Here is a 17657-nt window from a genome sequence, read left to right on the forward strand (position 1 = left end):
GGGTGGAGTGTCGCTACAGGTAATGTCATTTCAGATGTATTGCAGGTCATGATCTGGTTCGACCTGTTCTTTTGTGGCCAGCCTTTGTTTAAAGCCTCTGACATCACGGAAAAGTAACTCTGAACTTATTGTAACGGTATCCTGATGCCATCTCCACATTTAGGCTCCAAACCGAGGAGGCGCTGAACCTGCCACAATGTCACATGCGCAGGTTGAGATCCCAGGACGCGGTTTCCCAGGCCTCCCTGTGGATATGACGGACGACTGCTTGTCCCGGGTCCCCTCCGTGCTGAGGACGCTCGGTTGTGGCGCACGGAGAAACTCTTACGGGCTGCAGAAAATTACCATGGACATCGATTCGCCTCTGTACAGCGGCGCACTTTCCAAAGCCTTGTCCTGGTCCGCTGAGAATATCCCAACGCTGTCCGAGTCCAGGGCAGAGGATGAAAAAACCGACGAGTCCCCACCGTCGCCCTCCCCAGTTTTCAGCCCGGGCACCAGCTCCAACACGCCCCCCGGCAGCCAGGAGCCCGCAGCCGGGTCTCTTGGTGGGAACTGGGATCCCGTCCCGAGGTCCAGCGCCCGGGACGCCAGCTCGGAGTCTGATAATGAACTTCCGAACAAGCAGCACAAGAAGCACAAGATCTCGCCTCGCATCATGTTTGATGCCCAGTGGGAGCAGGAACAGAGAGAGGACGTGGAGACCAAAGCGGTGGCGACGTCGCCCGATGGGAGATACCTCAAATTCAACATAGAGATCGGAAGGGGGTCCTTCAAGACGGTCTATAAGGGACTGGACACAGAGACGACAGTGGAGGTTGCATGGTGTGAGCTACAGGTAGGAAGGCTTCTCTTTTATATTGCACTGGAGAGCAACAGTTGCCAATTTGGATGGAAAAGGTCTGCAGACATTTAAATAGTTTTAAATGAGGAAAACTGCGTTTTATTAGCTGTTTGGATCGCTGGATGATTGCTGATGAAAGCAACGATACATTCAGTCTCACATTTGTGTCATCGTATTCCAGGATTAATCTCCTTTATCTGCACCTTCACACCAAAGATGCATTGTTTTTCAGCCATGTTTTACTCCATATTGCCTCCCACAGCATCAAACCCGTGTCAGGTACACAGGCGGATACTTTCCCTGCTCTCCTGCTCTAATCCCCTCCCCCCCTCAGGTCATCAGAGTTGATGTGAAGCAGCTAATCCACTGGCCATGATTCCTTGTTGACCTTGAGTTGGGCTGTGTCAGGCCCGTTCATGGTAACCCCGGGTCAAACTGTCAGCTCCCACTGAACCACTCCGCCCGCCGTGATCCCCTCTAATCTCTGTTTCCATCAACAACCGGTGACACCAAGGCTGGTTCCTCTGGACGCCTCCACGCGCAAAACCAAGAACAACCGAGAGGCAGGAGACCGTTTAAAGGGGGGGGGGGGGTGATCATAGTTCCATTTGTGCTTTGAAATGTTCCCATCATACGAGGCATCACCAAGAGATCTGAGAGGTCATGTATGGCTCATGTGTAGCATGTAAACACTCAGACAGAGGTGACACAGGGTTTTTTATTTTTAGGGTTTGACATGCAGCCACAAAACAGCCTGGCTAGCTGCCTCTCCTCCTGCTTACATGGTTCAATAGCACAGTGGAGGATGACATTTGCTGTTTTGTGTGACGTGCATTATCAGTGTCTTGCACCGAGGTGTGAAGTTTTTCCCTCTAAACCTCAAATTAAACTCTGCGCCACTGATATTAGACTAAATGTCCACCGTCTGCAATCACCTCAGTCCGATGGAGTTTTTGGGAAGTGAATCTGCCCCCGATGGGTCAAGCTGCCAGCACCAGCAGGTGGGGACTTCTGCCTCGAGAGCCCACCGCGTTCACACAACAGGTGTCTGTTTTAGGGAAGGAAGAGAGAGAGAGAGTCCCACCCAGGCTCTCTGAGAGACACCGGATGTCCCTTTACCTGTCCCAACTGTTTCACAACCGCAAGTCCAACACAAGCAGGTGTGGTGTGACTTTTAAAGCTTTTAACTTCTGTTGAGGGAAACAAAGTGTGACACATTGTGTTGCGGCTCTTTGGCCGTGGTCCATGTTGGAAATAAGCTCGCTATTTCATCGCCTGACTTCAGACATGAGCCCAGTTAAGCCCCCTTTAATCGCCCCTTAATGAGCTCAAAGGAGGCCATTGTTTATGTGGTTACTGTTGTGATAAGTTAACCTCAAAGACACGGACTCGGCTGCATGCCGCGTTTCTTATAACTGAAATCGCCCCCCCCCCCCCCCTGTCTTCCCCGTGTGCCCCTGACTGCTTAAATGAACACAAAAGCTGGCTGTTGGTGGCTAAACACAATCGCCTCTGTAATGTTGACGGAGCCGCAGTCCAAGGTGCGTCATTGCAAGTCAGGTAGAAAAGGCCCTGAGCTGTAAATATGTGTTGCAGAGCCCGAGCCAGAAGATCCGCTGCTCAGAATGGGAACATATAAAGATCAGCGTTTGAGTGAGTCGTCATTATACCTGAGACACTCGGAGGAGATCCTGTGTGCGCTGTGTTGTCTCTGTTGTTACACTGGTTTGTCTTGGGCGTTGTTCTCTGGGTCTTTGTTTTTGTGCCAGCAAACAAAAAGGAAACGATACATTTAGATTATTCCATGACATGCAACACAAAAGCTCAGCCAGGACGGCATAAGATACAAGACATGGCTCGCGTCACGGCTCAGAATTAACTATTGACTATTGCAGAAGCTAATTTCCAACACCAGTCCCTTGATGGGCATTGACAGTTTAAATCATCATTAAAATGTAATGTTCAGTTTAAAATCGATAAACAAGAACTAACATCCATGAAAACACCCAAACAAACAGAGAAATGAAAGATTTAGATATCCGTCGACTAACGCTCGTATGATTTTGTCGACTAATTGGTAAGTTGATTGAATGATATGATCCCAAAGAATCAACAACAAAAGCACCACTTAAACAACAAGTCATTCAGCAGAAAGAACGACAAATCAACCAGAGAGAGTTTCATCGACCAAGACTAAAGCGACAGCACGATTCTTCAACCGTAACATATAAATATCAGCCTCAACCGATGATTATTTCCACACGCTTTGCACAAAAATATCTGGACATCATGCTCGGAGATTCCCGCCCTCTGTGTTCTTCCTTATCTAATCTTCTCGTTCCTTGAACAAACTGTTTTTACTCTGAAGAATGTAGAGAAATCTGTGCTGTTACAGGTTGACTGAACACGCATTGAATTCATCTAGAGAGCTGATTTCCTCTTTTGGTTGCCTCACACATGTTCGACATCCCGCTACGTCCGCCTGTAAAAGCTCTTGGGACGATGTGCTGCAACCTCTACGTCACTCGTGTTCCTCGTGTTTGTTGTGTTATATTTATTAAATGCTGTAAGATTCTAGAGCAGTTCTTTTGCAGTTGCTGTGATAATAGATAATCATGATCAATTAGTCCCACTTCTCCAGTTGTTCATCAACAAGTACAGATTCATTCTTTTAATCAAGTCATTTTTATCATATATTTTACAATAATTCAGAAATTATTGTCATAACTTTATGATGAACTTTGGATCTTGAAAGGCTTTAAGTTTAGAGCCGTTACAATAAAACCTTCCCATGCCGAGCAAACCCCCCCACGGCCTCACAGGTGACCCAGGCGCCACACAGGCAACATCAACTGGGCCTTGAGGGAAATGTAGAGGTGATAAAAAATGGATGAGCCATTGTACGGTCTCCTCCCGGCCTCCATTCAATCTACACCGAGTCCCAACGAGATTACAACCTGTTGTGTTTGCTCCTGTATGTCATGTTTTTATAGCCGGATCAAGAGCATAAAGCTTCTGTCCGGCAAAGTCAGTGAGCTACTCGGTAACTGAGAGGAATGAGTGCACTGTTGGCACGTATCCTTTTTGGTGAGCCCCCTTCTGTTTTTTTTTAAAGGGCAATTGTTGCACAATACCTGATCTCATTCAAGGGCAGCTTTTCACACTTTTATACTCTCGTGTGTCATTTTTAAACACGGACCAACACACTTTCCTTCATCGCGTTCTCTCCAGACATTCTCTACGTGCTCTGCTTCGCCACAGCCACCTGTACTCTCAGCACTGTTTCAGTGTTCATGAGGGCCGTCGCCTCGAGCGCTTTAAAAAAACACCAATTAGCCAGCAGCCTCGGGTGCATCGACACAAACGGGGAGACGGAACCCTCTGATATTCCACCACGTGTTTGCTGTTATGAATCAGCTGTTCATCTGTGCTGTTTGTTGGAGTCGGATAGTTTCAGACTTTTTTTTAATTTTCAAAAGATATTCAGCCGTTGTCGTCACACTGTTTCAGCTTTGTCTGTCTTTATTTGTGCTTTAACAACTAAGACACAATAGTGGAATAATAATTTCAGTCATTTTTTAAGCAAAGATGTCAAACATTCACAGGTTCCACCTTCTCAAATGTGAAGAATTGGTGCAATCCCCTTTTTTATAGTGGCGATTAGTTTATTATAAACTTGTGAGGCTTAAGGCTTAAAAAAAGTTTCTTATGAAGCATAACTTGACTTTTGGAGGAGGAGGAGGAGGAGGAGGAGGAGGAGGAGGAGGAGGAGGAGGAGGAGGAGGAGGAGGAGGAGGAGGAGGAGGAGGAGGAGGAGGAGGAGGAGGAGGAGGAGGAGGAGGAGGAGGAGGAGGAGGAGGAGGAGGAGGAGGAGGAGGAGGAGGAGGAGGAGGAGGAGGAGGAGGAGGAGGAGGAGGAGGAGGAGGAGGAGGAGGAGGAGGGATGGTGGAAGATTTGCAGCACCACCTCTGTAGTAAGAGTTGGAACCATGAATGAAAGTGGGCTGATTGGGCAGAAAGAGCTGGAAGCTGCTCTGCGTGTGTTTCAGCTCAGAGTTGTAATGCTCATAGGATGGCAGATATAATAATATTAAATTAAAGCTGTAAAACTGTATTAACGTCTTGCTACTCTGGCGCTAGGTTCAAGGACTGGAGTAAATCCAGCGCTCTGTTGCTCTGCTCCTCGTGCTCTCCTGGGCCTCACACAAGCCTGGCTGCGTAAACCTTTTATCTGAAAGTGGCTGGTGTTCAGTGACTGAACGCAAGCTGTGGGCTTCCTATCAGTCCCGCTGTAGCCAACATCAACACTGTCTTTAACTCGCAGCGCAGCGAGATCCAGCTTATCAGGGCCTGCCAAAGTTCTCAGAGGAGAAAGTGAAGGAGGCCCGAGAGGAAGGCCTGCATTTACACATGGCAGCACGTCACTTTGACGCGAGGGCCGACTGTTTGTTTGCTTTTGGGGACGGGGGGGACGGGCTGTACTGTACGGAAAGTGCACCCATTTGGCGACTGCCCTGCAAGATGCATACCAGCGTCTCTTTGGCTGCTGTTGATAGTGTGTTAGTGTCTTATTTAGGGCGGATAATGCAGGTGCAAGCTGAGTGTTCAGGGGCCAGCTGAGTGTTCAGGGGCCTGGGGCCGCTTGGTGCGTTTCTGTGGGGAACTGAATTGCTCGTAGGTGCGAAGGCGAGCATTGACTGTGTCTTTCTGTCTGTGTTAGACTGGGTGACTGTACACTGCCGCTCATCTAATCCATGCTGGAGGGGGCTGCTCAGTGGGTGCAGGAGACAGATGTGTGGTTGGTACAAACCTGTCGGATGCTTTGAAGACTCGAGATAACTACAGAATCCTTTAAGTGTCAAAGAATTAAGGAACACGTGTCGCTGAAGGCCGTATTTAACTTAAATGTTAGATTAGAGGATTGCAGATTGCAACCAACTAATTGCCCTCTGATCACTCCTCCTTTTCACGTTCAAGAGTGTGTTGACGTAACAGTGGCCTCTGTCATTTCTGATTAATAGAAAGCTAAACGTGATAGCTTACATAAACCAGAAGTCCGGCCACCGAGGCATACAAACACAGTAATCGGACTCTGTTTGTTTATCTATTACATTCAAGGCTTCAACAAACATAACCAGTCATAACAGAGAAAATGCGAATGCTCACAAGCTTCATCTAAAGATAATCATCGTCATCTGTCAGCCGTGAAAAGCTTCTCAGTAAGTAACTCTGCCGCCACAAACTGGGAGCTGTAAGTGGAAACAGAGATTATGAACTGGTTGTGTGTCTGCCGGTGGTCATTACCACCGGCAGACACCCGGCGGTCATTACCACCGGGTGTCTGCCGGTGGTAATGACCGAGCTGCTGTTCTTCTACCTACACGAACGTGCTGCCCGTGTCTCTGCTGAGTCGCTGCTTTTATTGGTCTCCCTCGGCTGCTGCGGATCGCTTCTTCATGTGAGAGATTTCATGAGGTGGATTTGTTTTCCAGTTTCCTGTCATAGTTTTCTGCTGACTCACACATTATTCAGTCACTGGCTCTGCTTCATGTTTTTCTAGTTTGTTTCTTGACACCAGGCGTTTCCTCTCAAGGTAACGTCAATATTGGTCCCTCGAGGAGACTCTTGTGTGTTGTCTTTTTAAAGGAGCACAAATATATAAATGTATCTCATATTATTGGATATGTGCCCCGGACTCTCTATCTACTGAGACTTTCCCTCATCTCATTTCATTGTCTGTCTATCAACTTTACATTTATTCTGTTTACGGCACTATATTATGTCTTAAACGTCAATATTTCCTTTTGCTTTGTTTGCTTACAAACTGTTTCAATCACGGTTTTATTACCTCGGATGCTTTTCTTTTGCTATTTTTATCAATGTGCACTGTTAAATAATACAATTTAATAATTAATAGATAAAAATATCTATGCTTTACATCCAATAAAACCCAAAAGCAACAACAATAAAAATGCTCCAAGACTACTTTTTTATGTTGATGATGGAGCTGCGACTATCGAGTATTTTCCATTTAATCTGCTGCTTTTTTGATGGGTTAATTGATTAAACTGTCTACAAATGATCATAAAATGGTGACAAATGTGTAATTTCCCAGAACCCAAGTTCTTCAAATGTTTGTTTTGTGTGACGAACAGCCCAAAACCCAAACATAATCTATAAAATGATGTAAAGAGAAAAGAGAAAAGCAAATCCTTGATTGATAAATGACTTATCCTATTGATTTATTTCTGTTTTTCACTGGAAATGCCTGTTTTCTCCACAGTGTTGACAGTGTTGACAGAGTTTCGACTGTACGGCCGTCCCTTCAGAGGAAAACATGTGATGCCCGTGCAGCTTGAGGCCCGACTTCCTGCTTCCTAAACAAACCGAAGTTATACAAGCTGCTGGGGCTCTGAGGCCATAGTTGGTCAGAGAAAAGCCTGCTCCTCGGGGTCACCTCGGGTCATTTCTCAACTGACCGTGTGTGTCGCAGGACGGAGGTGTCGGGGGTGTGAATGTGCTCTTCAGTTGCCACGTGAGTCCTGGGATGAATCGGCCATTGGTGTGTACAGTAACGGCTCCGCCTCGTTTGGACTCCGGCACGTTGCAATGCCCGTCAACAAACACTTGTAATGTGTTTTCTCAGTCAACAACAACGCATTAGTCCGTGTTCCTCCCAGGTTTGAACTCTGTCGTCTCAGTTCACATTCATCTTCGACCCCTCTGGGTTTCTAGAGTCATTTTGATTGGACAGAGTTGAGCAGCGAGTCGAGCATTCACACATATTTCATCTCGTTGCCTTCCTGTGACGAGACCACCGCTCGCATACTGTCACTGTGTAGACTATATCCGGTGCTGGTTGCCAGTGGCACTTGATAGCACATCCCTGTTTGTCAGTGTAACACTATGCGGCTGCACCCTCTCCTGCAGGCCAAACAAACAAGTCGCCAGAAATACCGTTTCAACACGTTTCGGTTTGTCAGACTTTCACAAAAACATATTTAACAAATGAATAAAAGAATGTTTCAATTGTTTTCCCGTATGTGGAATTTCAAGTCATATTCAGGGGTTTTTATCAGCTTTATAGTAAAAAAAAAAAGCCAAACCTGAGATGAAAGCGCCTCCTCTGTTTGCTGGCGGTTGCTGAGCTTCAAAGCGCTTTGCTCTAACGTCATATCTCAGTCAGGTAGTAGTTCCTAGCAAAGCTTAGCAGATATTGTTCTGCCTGCAGTTCCAGATGTGCGGAGCTTTGTGCATCAGGACGGATCAAACGGTGACCGCTTTAGTGACGTCCGGACCTGTGGCTCCTGACACGGAGGTCAAGACACAGTGAATTCTGAGGGGGCGTGAGATTAGATTCAACTCAACTTTATTGTCCTTGCACAGAGTGCAGGTACTGTTTATCGATCAACAGAAAAATAATTGATAACTGTTTTGACAATTGTTCAATATTTTTCCATACAAAAATGACAGGAAATGCTGTTTTCAGCCTCTCAAATAAGCAGATGTCCTGCTTGTCTCTGTTTTATATCATCATACCACGGTAAAATATGTATGATTCCAGTAGTGGTAACCGATTGAGAAAAGGTTGTAAAGGTGTACGCTGTTGTTTGCAGCTGCCACAGTCTCCTGCTGGCTCGGCTCAGATTAATCGGGTTTAAGAGCCCACAGGTTCGGCCTCGGGCCTTTTATAGCCGTCTTGGTCGTATCTATGACGAAGCTTGACAGGCTGCTGTGCCGTACATCTTTCAATACTGGCCCTGTGTGCAGGATGCACATGTCATGTGACACATTACTAGTTTATCAAATTGTCACGCAGTCTCTCGGTTAAGTAGGCTTCTCACAATTAGTCGTACAGTAGATGAAGTTACTAACGAGCAGCGGTGAACATAAGCAAATTTGACACAACTTTGGAAAGCATGTTGCGTATCGTGTGATTGGACGACCCACAACGAAGCTGCTCTGCATGTATTTTTGAGGACTTAACTCTCAGCTGTGTATCTTCCGGGCGTCTTGTGATCTTTCTGTGGTTCTCTGTTGAGGACAAACTGTTTTCTGCATTGACACTGTTTCCCATCCCGCATTTCAAAGCTTCCTTTCCTTGCAGGGTTGTTTTTTTGATCAGATTCAAGCATGATCGTCCTCTTTTCTCCACTTAGCTTTGACCCCGAGGTCAGCTGAAAAGTGTCAAACTGGTCTTAAAACTGCAAACACGCCACGGACGTTTACGAGTGTTGAAGTTAAACAAAGGCGGCATTGTTCATCAACCACTGATGAATTATTGCGATCAGTCTGTGGGTCGTTCCCAAAACATTATCGATGCGCTGACATTTCAGCCGCTGCAGTTTACAATTTAAGCATTTAATGGACACCTAAAGCAACTGTAGAATAAGTGTTTGTCATTTCTGTTATCACAAGCTGTCATGTCAAAAGCGTAGCAAAAGACAATAATGCAGGGCTGATAGATGTGGACAGATGAGGTGGATGAGGTGGGCAGGGAGAAGTTACCCGTTACTGAAATTGCACAACGTAAATCTCAGCTTGAAAGGCAAGAGGATTATTTAAGAAGAGAGGCCTTTGAAGGGCCGTCGTATGAGTGCAGAGCAGTTTATAGAAGACTGTTAACTGAGGTTTTAGTGAGTCTCTAAAAGTAAACGTCAGACGGGTTCAGAGATGTCAAGAACAACAAAGTAAACACAGTAAAGATACGAGATCTCCCGGATCTCAAATAAATCAATCCATCAAGATGACGCAACTCGTACTGTGCAGAACCGAGGACGGCCTTGTACTTTGTGCAGATATATTAAAGCTAGACCCATATATGGACCAGGCAGATGTATTTTAGCTTTAGCGCATCTTAGCTTTTTACATTTATTGACATTGGTGTTATATGTTGGCCGATAAGAAAAAGCAGTGCAAATATGTCAAATAAAGTAGGCTTAAGTACAAAGTCTGTACACCAGAGAACACTAACGAGTTTATTTTTCACGGATCGTGCTGTAAATTATATTAATTTCTAAAAAAATAAGGATCTAAACCAGATGGGAAAAGACGTTCCACTGTTGAAAATATGCGAGAGACGTTGTAATCCTGCATCTAGGTCTCTCCTACTCGTGCAGGTAATTGGCAATTAGCCGGGCGCCACAAGTCGGGTCAGGTAGTCTGTGTGAGAGAGCAGCAGTCAGAGGCGGGTTAGAGTCCCCGATCCTGATGAGATTAATGGCTCGCCTCCCTCTGCCTGCTCCGTTTACAGAACATGTTGGGTTTCTCTTGGAAAGAGCACACTGCCACCTCAGTGCTCACCTGCAAACATCGAACTGCAACACTGTACCAGTGTAAGTGCCTACGTGCCTGTTTATACAAAGCGTCTGTCAGTCAGGACGGGTATGTCGTGTTGGAGGCATGTCGTCAAACTGTTTTTGTTTTTTTCCCTCTTTGCCTTTGACCTCAATCCCAGTTGTTGGCGAGCTGGTCGTCACCGAGCTCTGAAGGTTCTCCCCTCTGTCATCCAAAGGTCTCTGTGAACTTTGGCCTAGTATGTTGAAGACGGGAGGAGGAGGGGAGGACTTACCTTATCCGTCTGACTTTTTGGGGTTTTCAGCAGGAGGTGTCAGAAAGAGGTTCAAGCAGAGGTCAAGGTAGACGGAAAAGTATGTCAGATCAATCCCATTATTGCCGGAATACACAAAAAGTTCTTCTTTGACAGATTTTGAACATATTCTCCGTCTGCCTCGATCCCATACTGTCTATAAACAGCTTCTTTTCTAGCTTTACAACTGATATTTGTTTTCATAATCAACTCATCTTGACCATATTTTTTCAATGTATTATTTTCAATGTGTTGACACTATAAATTATCAGAAGATAGTCATAAATGGCTCTTACAATTTCGCAGAACCCTGAAACACTTTATTTGAGCTGGCCATATCCCTTACATTTCTTATTGTCAACAAATGAAAAGACCAAAGCCAACAAAGAATTGGTCCTACGAACAAGTAGGCTGTTGTCTTTGTAGCCAAAGTCTGATCTCATTGCTCTGAGCCATAGAGCTCAATTTATTTTCACTAACAACTATTAAAAACACTGATAAATGAGCCAAACTGCTGCACTGTGTGACCTGTTGCTTCATTCCGACAAACATGGACACTGGTTTATTTTCAGTTAATCGTTCCTGATGCCGTACAGCATAAATACTAACGAGATCAGCATATGTGTGTTAATCCACGGCTGAAAATAGTCCCCAACAAATGGCATCCTTCCCAAATGTTCAAGACATCCCTCTGACAAACTGCATTGAGACTCCAGCTTCTAACCCTTAACACACATCCTTGTGGGCTATAAGTGGTATGAGTGAATCCATTTATTCACTTGCTCTACTATTCCCTCTGTGTTTCGTCAAGATTCCTACAGACACCACAGTCTGCCCACACTGACTGGATCCTGGTGAGACTTTATCTATTTGAGTGTACCATCAGGACAGTGCAAACGTATGAAGACCCCGCAGCCGACACCACCTTGTTTAGTGCAAATGTCGGCTGACATGTCGTGTTCATGTCCCGGTTGTCATAATAGGGGCGCTGACAGGGACTTCTTAACACCAGTGGCTCCTCTACCATCAACACTGCTTATGTAACTCCATTTATGTGGCACCGAGCCCAACTATTTCCAACCCCATGCTATTTCAGACCCCCAACACACACACACACACACACACACACCCCTCCCAGCAGCAGCAGCAGCTAAGACTAAAATATCCAGCTGGAAGAGGCGACAACATGAGAAAACTCTTAGCTTATACTCATTCACACACCACTTAATCTGGACAGTTTTTATGGATATACTCGCTTGCCTTTTCAAAACGGAGGTGGTTTGTTATTGTACCCCCCCCCCCCCCCCCCCCCCCCCCAAATCGCTTTCTCCAGTGTTGCACAATGTTTTTTGGCCTCACTTTTCAAAGAGGGGAGGGGGAAGAGAGCGGTGGTGACACAGATAGATGCGGTCAAATATCTGGTGGAAAAGTCAGATGGAAGCGGTGCATGTCAAACAGGGCCTCTGACCAAAGACAGATATCATTAAGTCTAATTGAAACACACTATAATTATATTTTGTGAAATAAATAATCATTTCTAATCATTGGTCCTGATGGGAAAACAATCTCAGTCAACCTGTGTGGTTGGTTCTTCCTTCCTGCTGCTGGTCACAGCTCAAGTGCGTGTTTTTACTGCGAGCAGTCGTTATGTGGCCCTGAAATGAACCAATAACAATAAAACCACATAACAGCATGGCAGTTCATATCTGTGCTTTGTTGTTTCCATCTGTACTTCATTTACCACTTCTTTGGCATTTTAAATGAGAAACTCCTCCGTTTTTTTGGACACCTTTTTTGATGAGTCACGTAGCCCAGTTTGTTCTACGGCTCACATTTTTTGCAGGACTTTTGTTTTTTTCGCCGAGAGCTCCTCTGAAGTTGCCAAACATTGTTTGCATTTAGCTTTTTCATGTTTTGCATGCCAAACTCTAGTAAGTCCTGCGGTTTTGGACATGTCAGAGTCTCCGAGTGGCTCGGGCCGCGTGCCACAACTAGCGCGTGCTGCGCTGACTCTGTGTCCGCTGCACAGGCGACTATCCACAGGAGACAAAGCTCGCCATGCATGGGGTCCGGTGTTATCGCGCTTAGATACACAAATATCCAGATGCACGTCAACCCATACAAACCCACTGACTCACTCACCCTGGCTCACGCACAAACCGCACACGTTCACGCCATCATTTGTGTCATGATGCATGATGCAGATCTAGTGACCTCAATGTCCGCTGATTTGACGTCTTTAAGGTCCTTTTTAGATAAAAGTTGAACTGGCTTGTACATTAACATTTGAGGGATCTGACAGTTGTAAACATGTTCTATAGACATTACTTTAAGATGTTCTTGTGAAACCATTTGGTATTTCTGACAGAGGTCTTGAGGAATAAGCTGCAGCCTGTGTTCACATCATAAACTGATCCACTTAAAAAGTCACCTGTGTCCCTCTTTTGAACCCTGGGCCTCATGTTTGAGTCGCTGGTGTAATGTGATGTCCTGACAGGTGACTGACGCAGGTAAAAGAGGGTCTTGCGTTGTGCGTCTTCACACCGGACAGGTCTTGAAACAGCCTGATTGAGCAGCAACACCTCTGCGAAACTGAGAACGAGCAGAGAGGAAGGAGAGAGTAGCGGTTAAGTTGATTGTAAGCATAAACATATGCAGAGCTTTTTTTCCCAGAAATCCGCCTCAATGCAGGATTCATGGCCCTGAAGTCTCCCAGGAGTTTTCCACTAACAACCCACCACAGGCAGAGTTACTCCAGCAGCAGCTAACATCGGCCCAGTCATCCTCAGAGGAAGCACAGAAATGTCTTTGTTCGTCCAGCGTGATTGCCGTGTTTGGTTCAGTTTTACATTGGATTGAGGAAACGTCCCCCTGACATGTGTCGAGTCAGAGCTCCCCTTGTTGGAAAATAAATGTGATCGTGTAACTGCAGGGTGGCCCAGATGGATGAACCTGTGGTTGCCGGTCCCGCGGCGAGCACATTGGTTAAAGTAACGGTGATTGATCAAATTGGTCCCGTGTATTAGCGAGCTGTGTGTTTACTGCTACCTTCTTACGTAACCGTACAAAACCCTGACGGGACCAGAGCTCCACAACTCAGCTGTCAACACAACTGCCTCCTTTATGGTTGACAACAGTCTCACCTCAAGGTCCATTTAGTGGAGCTTTCAGTCACATCACATGACCTTCATCAGCACGCAGTTCTTTCCTGACTTTGAAAAAAACCCCGTCTTACCTCTATAGTTAAATTTATTTATTTATTAACTGTTCTGGAGTGTTTACATCACACTTTTATACCGGTGATGATCAGGATTTTGGAGTATACCACTCATGTGTTTGTGCATATAAAGGTCCTACCTGGATAAACTCTTCTCTCCTGGTTTTGAGAAACCTGAATATCCTGCTCAGGAACTGGCATACTGTAGCATGTAAACACCTCAAAGAGGTTTCAGATCATTCGCTACCATGTATGCAGGGGCATCCGCAACACAAGTTGGAACTAGATAGCAAGTAAAACAAAGAAATATGATAAGTAAGGTAATCATGAGCCACACGGTGTAATAAAAGTGAAAGTCTGAGGCTTTTATTACCAGCAGAGCAGTAAACGCAGTACGTTTTAGCCCAGTGCCAGACCTAAAAACATGTTGAGAGGACTGCTCCTAGCAAGCGATATCACTTTCTGTGTTGACTGACAATGACATTGATTGTGCAAAACGAAACGTCTCCTCTCCCAAGCAGGAATCGGCCAACATAACACGGAGACGATGTCGGGCTGATTCTATGACGTGAAACCAAATGGCAACCTGATTATGAGGCTCATGTATTTGTCCCCGGCGATCAACAGTCCTTTGTTATCTTATCCGTCCACAAAGCAAACAAACAGCTGCTGAAGTGACTCCGTCGGTTACAGAAATGACACGGTGCTCATAAGTCGTGTAACTGAACTACTGTGCACGTAAACTCACAACAGCGTGATGTTCTCTGCAGACCCTTAAGCTGACCAAAGCGGAGCGACAGCGCTTCAGTGAGGAGGTGGAGATGCTGAAGGGCCTGCAGCACCCCAACATCGTCCGCTTCCACGACTCCTGGAAGTCGACGATGAAGGGCCACAAGTGCATCATCCTGGTGACTGAACTCATGACCTCAGGCACGCTCAAAACGTGAGTCCCTCCATCCGATTCCCCTTTAAACTGCAGTCCTTTATGAGAAAAGATTTGTTTTAATACCTCCATAACGAAAAGCAGTGTCTTTTTTTCCCTCTCTGTCTTTTTATGAGAAGGTGTCACATCTCTCAAATGGCGGATATCCTGTTTCCATAGAAAAGAGGATCTTTGTCTGATGTTTGACAGCTTGCAGAATAAAGAATAGCTCCGCTTTGGATCCAATCTTCTGAGAGATGATTCACTTTAAAACTTCCTGTTGGCTGTCAAAATAAGAGATGAGCTATTTTTGGCACTCTCTCCCCGTGTGCATGTTTGAATACGGGATGTTTAGTCTTGTCCCTCTTTTGTTTTAGGTACTTGAAGAGGTTCAAGGAGATGAAACTGAAGCTGCTGCAGCGCTGGAGTCGTCAGATCCTCAAAGGGCTTCACTTCCTGCACACGCGCACTCCTCCCATCATCCACCGGGACCTCAAGTGTGACAACATCTTCATCACCGGCCCCATCGGCTCTGTCAAGATTGGAGATCTTGGTCTGGCCACTCTCAAAAGTGCCTCTTTTGCTAAAAGTGTCATTGGTAAGTGCACATTCTGTCAGATAAATTACACAAATATCTCCTTCCACTGATATCAGAAACACCATTTTGCTTAAATCTAACAGTTTATGACTATTTAAGAAGTCTTTGGAAATTGGCTGAAACATGTAAAATGACACTAATCTTGAATTGTAGAGGGACTGCAATGAAATTAAGCCTTTGTTTACATTCCTAAATGCTTCTTATTTTGCATTAGAGTTCCATTTTCTGCTGCTTGGATCCCGTCTTCTTTCCGTCTGTCAAATCACCAAAGAAATCGATTTTTGAAACACCAGAAAAAGCACAGAAGACGAGGAAACAAGCCCTTCGTCTTGTAACATTAGGTGGTAACAGGTGCATGGTGTATGTGCAGCACCGTTGACCGTTACCTCTGCCCTGTGAAACCCTGACAGGAACACCAGAGTTCATGGCCCCAGAGATGTACGAGGAGAAGTACGACGAAGCGGTGGACGTCTACGCCTTTGGAATGTGCATCCTGGAGATGGCCACCTCTGAGTACCCGTACTCCGAGTGCCAAAACGCCGCCCAGATCTACCGCAAAGTCACCAGTGTGAGTAAAGGGAACGGAGGGAGGACCGCCTCGGGTTTATTTGATGTAATTGTCCACATGTGTTTCTTCCATGAGGAATTAGAGGATGTCTTGTGTATACGTCTGGATATCCTGATTCCTTGGAAAGTAGCGAGGCCACGCATGGAATAAAAGCCTCCTTTTGTCCATTACAAGTGTTTCTACCAGATCAAAGATCCTGGTTCACTGTAATATTCTCTTCTCCGTGTAAAAATGACTTAACGACACTGACGTTTGCAAATGTTTTGTCTGAACTTTAGCCTTGCAGGAAAAAGATATTTTAATAAAGGACAGATGTATTGGAAATTAAATCTTAATTCTTACATATCTGTTCACGGATGAAGAGGGCTTAAATACCCGCCAACTTGCAGGACCTCAACTGATTCAGATCATATCAGAAAGTTTTACACAGAACATTCTTTGTGGACTTCTTAGAAAAGAAGACGGGAGCAGTATAGCGAGTGTTAAGACTTGTAGCATTACAACAACTGCTGCTGTATTTCTCCTTCGATGACGCCACGGTGGGCAGAAGCAGGCGACGGTAGAATTATATGTTTTGGAAAATTGTGTCTCACTCTGTACTCTGCACAAAGACGGCTGTTTGTTCCGTGCCTGTCGTGGAGGCGAAGCAAACCGCTTCTGACGGAGGCTGGAAAGTGAGAATGTGTGAAAAGGGACGACGGCAACGAGTCGCCGTGGTTCTGGCTCCGCCACAAACAAGACAACATAATAATGTTCCGCGTGCAGTCGGAGAAGCTTACACATGCATGTGCAGCACAGACGACATCTGTCAGTTTATTGGTATAAAACATGAAACACCATAAAGTGTTCACTTATATGTCTGACTTGTACTTGAAGTCACTTGCTATTAAAGGGGCCGACAGGAATATAGCTTGGCATGTGAACGGCAGAACATAAACAAATGTAAAGTTCGTGGACGTGTTTCTTTTTCCATGTCGGTGGTCTCAACTGTCTGCAGACTTTTCTTGGTCTTGTTCAAAATGTGGTTTCATTTTCACAGAAGTAAATTAATAAGGACATAAATGCCTTCTAGTATACATTACATTGACATGACCACAGGCTTTCATTGCAACTATAAGAGCCTCCACGACATTTTCTAACCTGACTGCAGGAATTTGCTGCTCTTCGGCTCGGGCTGCAACTAATTATAGTTATAGTTGTATATTATATTCCTCATTGATGATTCACTGGCTGGTTTTTAAATTTAAGAAAACAGTGAAAGATGCACATCACATTCACATCTTTTGTTTTGTCCAACCAAGAGTCTAAAACCCAAAGATTTTCAGTTTGTTAATACTCGTACTCGCTTTGTTTGTCGTACTCGCCGTCTCTCACACCAACTCCAGTCTTGCATCTCAAGTTGCTAATCGGACTGTAAACGATTAGCAGCGCAATGGAAAGGACGTCTTGGCACATATATATCTGCTGGCTACTCCGGATCCTCAGAAACAAAGCCCATCGTCATGACCATAGCTGAAGGCCTTTATGCTTTATTCTGATGTGAAATAATTGTTTTAAGATCATTGAAATGATTGCCTTTAACAAATGTGATACACAAAAATCAATATGACAACCATCTTTTATTTCTCAAGATCTGATCTTGACCCCCGTCACCTCAGGAAAAAAATAAACGAGTGATCAATTAGATTTGGTTTTAATGGAAAACCTGATTCATTCTGATGGTGCCTGCGAGGACACTGAAGCAAAAGCTTCAAACAAAGAGACCTCTGTGCTCTCTTCAGATCCTCTAAATCACATTTCACATGTAAGGTAATAGCATTTCCGTTTTGGGCTACGCAATTTGTGAGTTTGGCTGAAATTCTTATGTAACTTATCAGAAGAATGTGGCTGTAGCGGGTCGTCCTTTAACCCCAAGGTTGG

The 17657-nt window shown here is 45.2% G+C and overlaps 1 protein-coding gene across 2 annotated transcripts in view; it reads left to right on the plus strand.

Annotated features, from left to right (window-relative positions):
• The window catches only part of wnk4a (WNK lysine deficient protein kinase 4a), a 34656-nt gene that overhangs the window by 170 nt on the left and 16829 nt on the right, over positions 1-17657 (plus strand). For both annotated transcript variants that reach the window (XM_079293261.1, XM_079293262.1), the window contains exons 2-5: positions 164-838; positions 14420-14592; positions 14949-15169; positions 15580-15737. In XM_079293261.1, coding sequence (XP_079149387.1) covers positions 197-838; positions 14420-14592; positions 14949-15169; positions 15580-15737 — 1194 coding nt within the window. In that variant the 5' untranslated portion in view covers positions 164-196. The remainder of the gene's footprint in view (positions 1-163; positions 839-14419; positions 14593-14948; positions 15170-15579; positions 15738-17657) is intronic.

This window comes from Melanostigma gelatinosum (assembly GCF_949748355.1).
Source record: "Melanostigma gelatinosum genome assembly, chromosome: 21".
NCBI lineage: Eukaryota > Metazoa > Chordata > Actinopteri > Perciformes > Zoarcidae > Melanostigma > Melanostigma gelatinosum.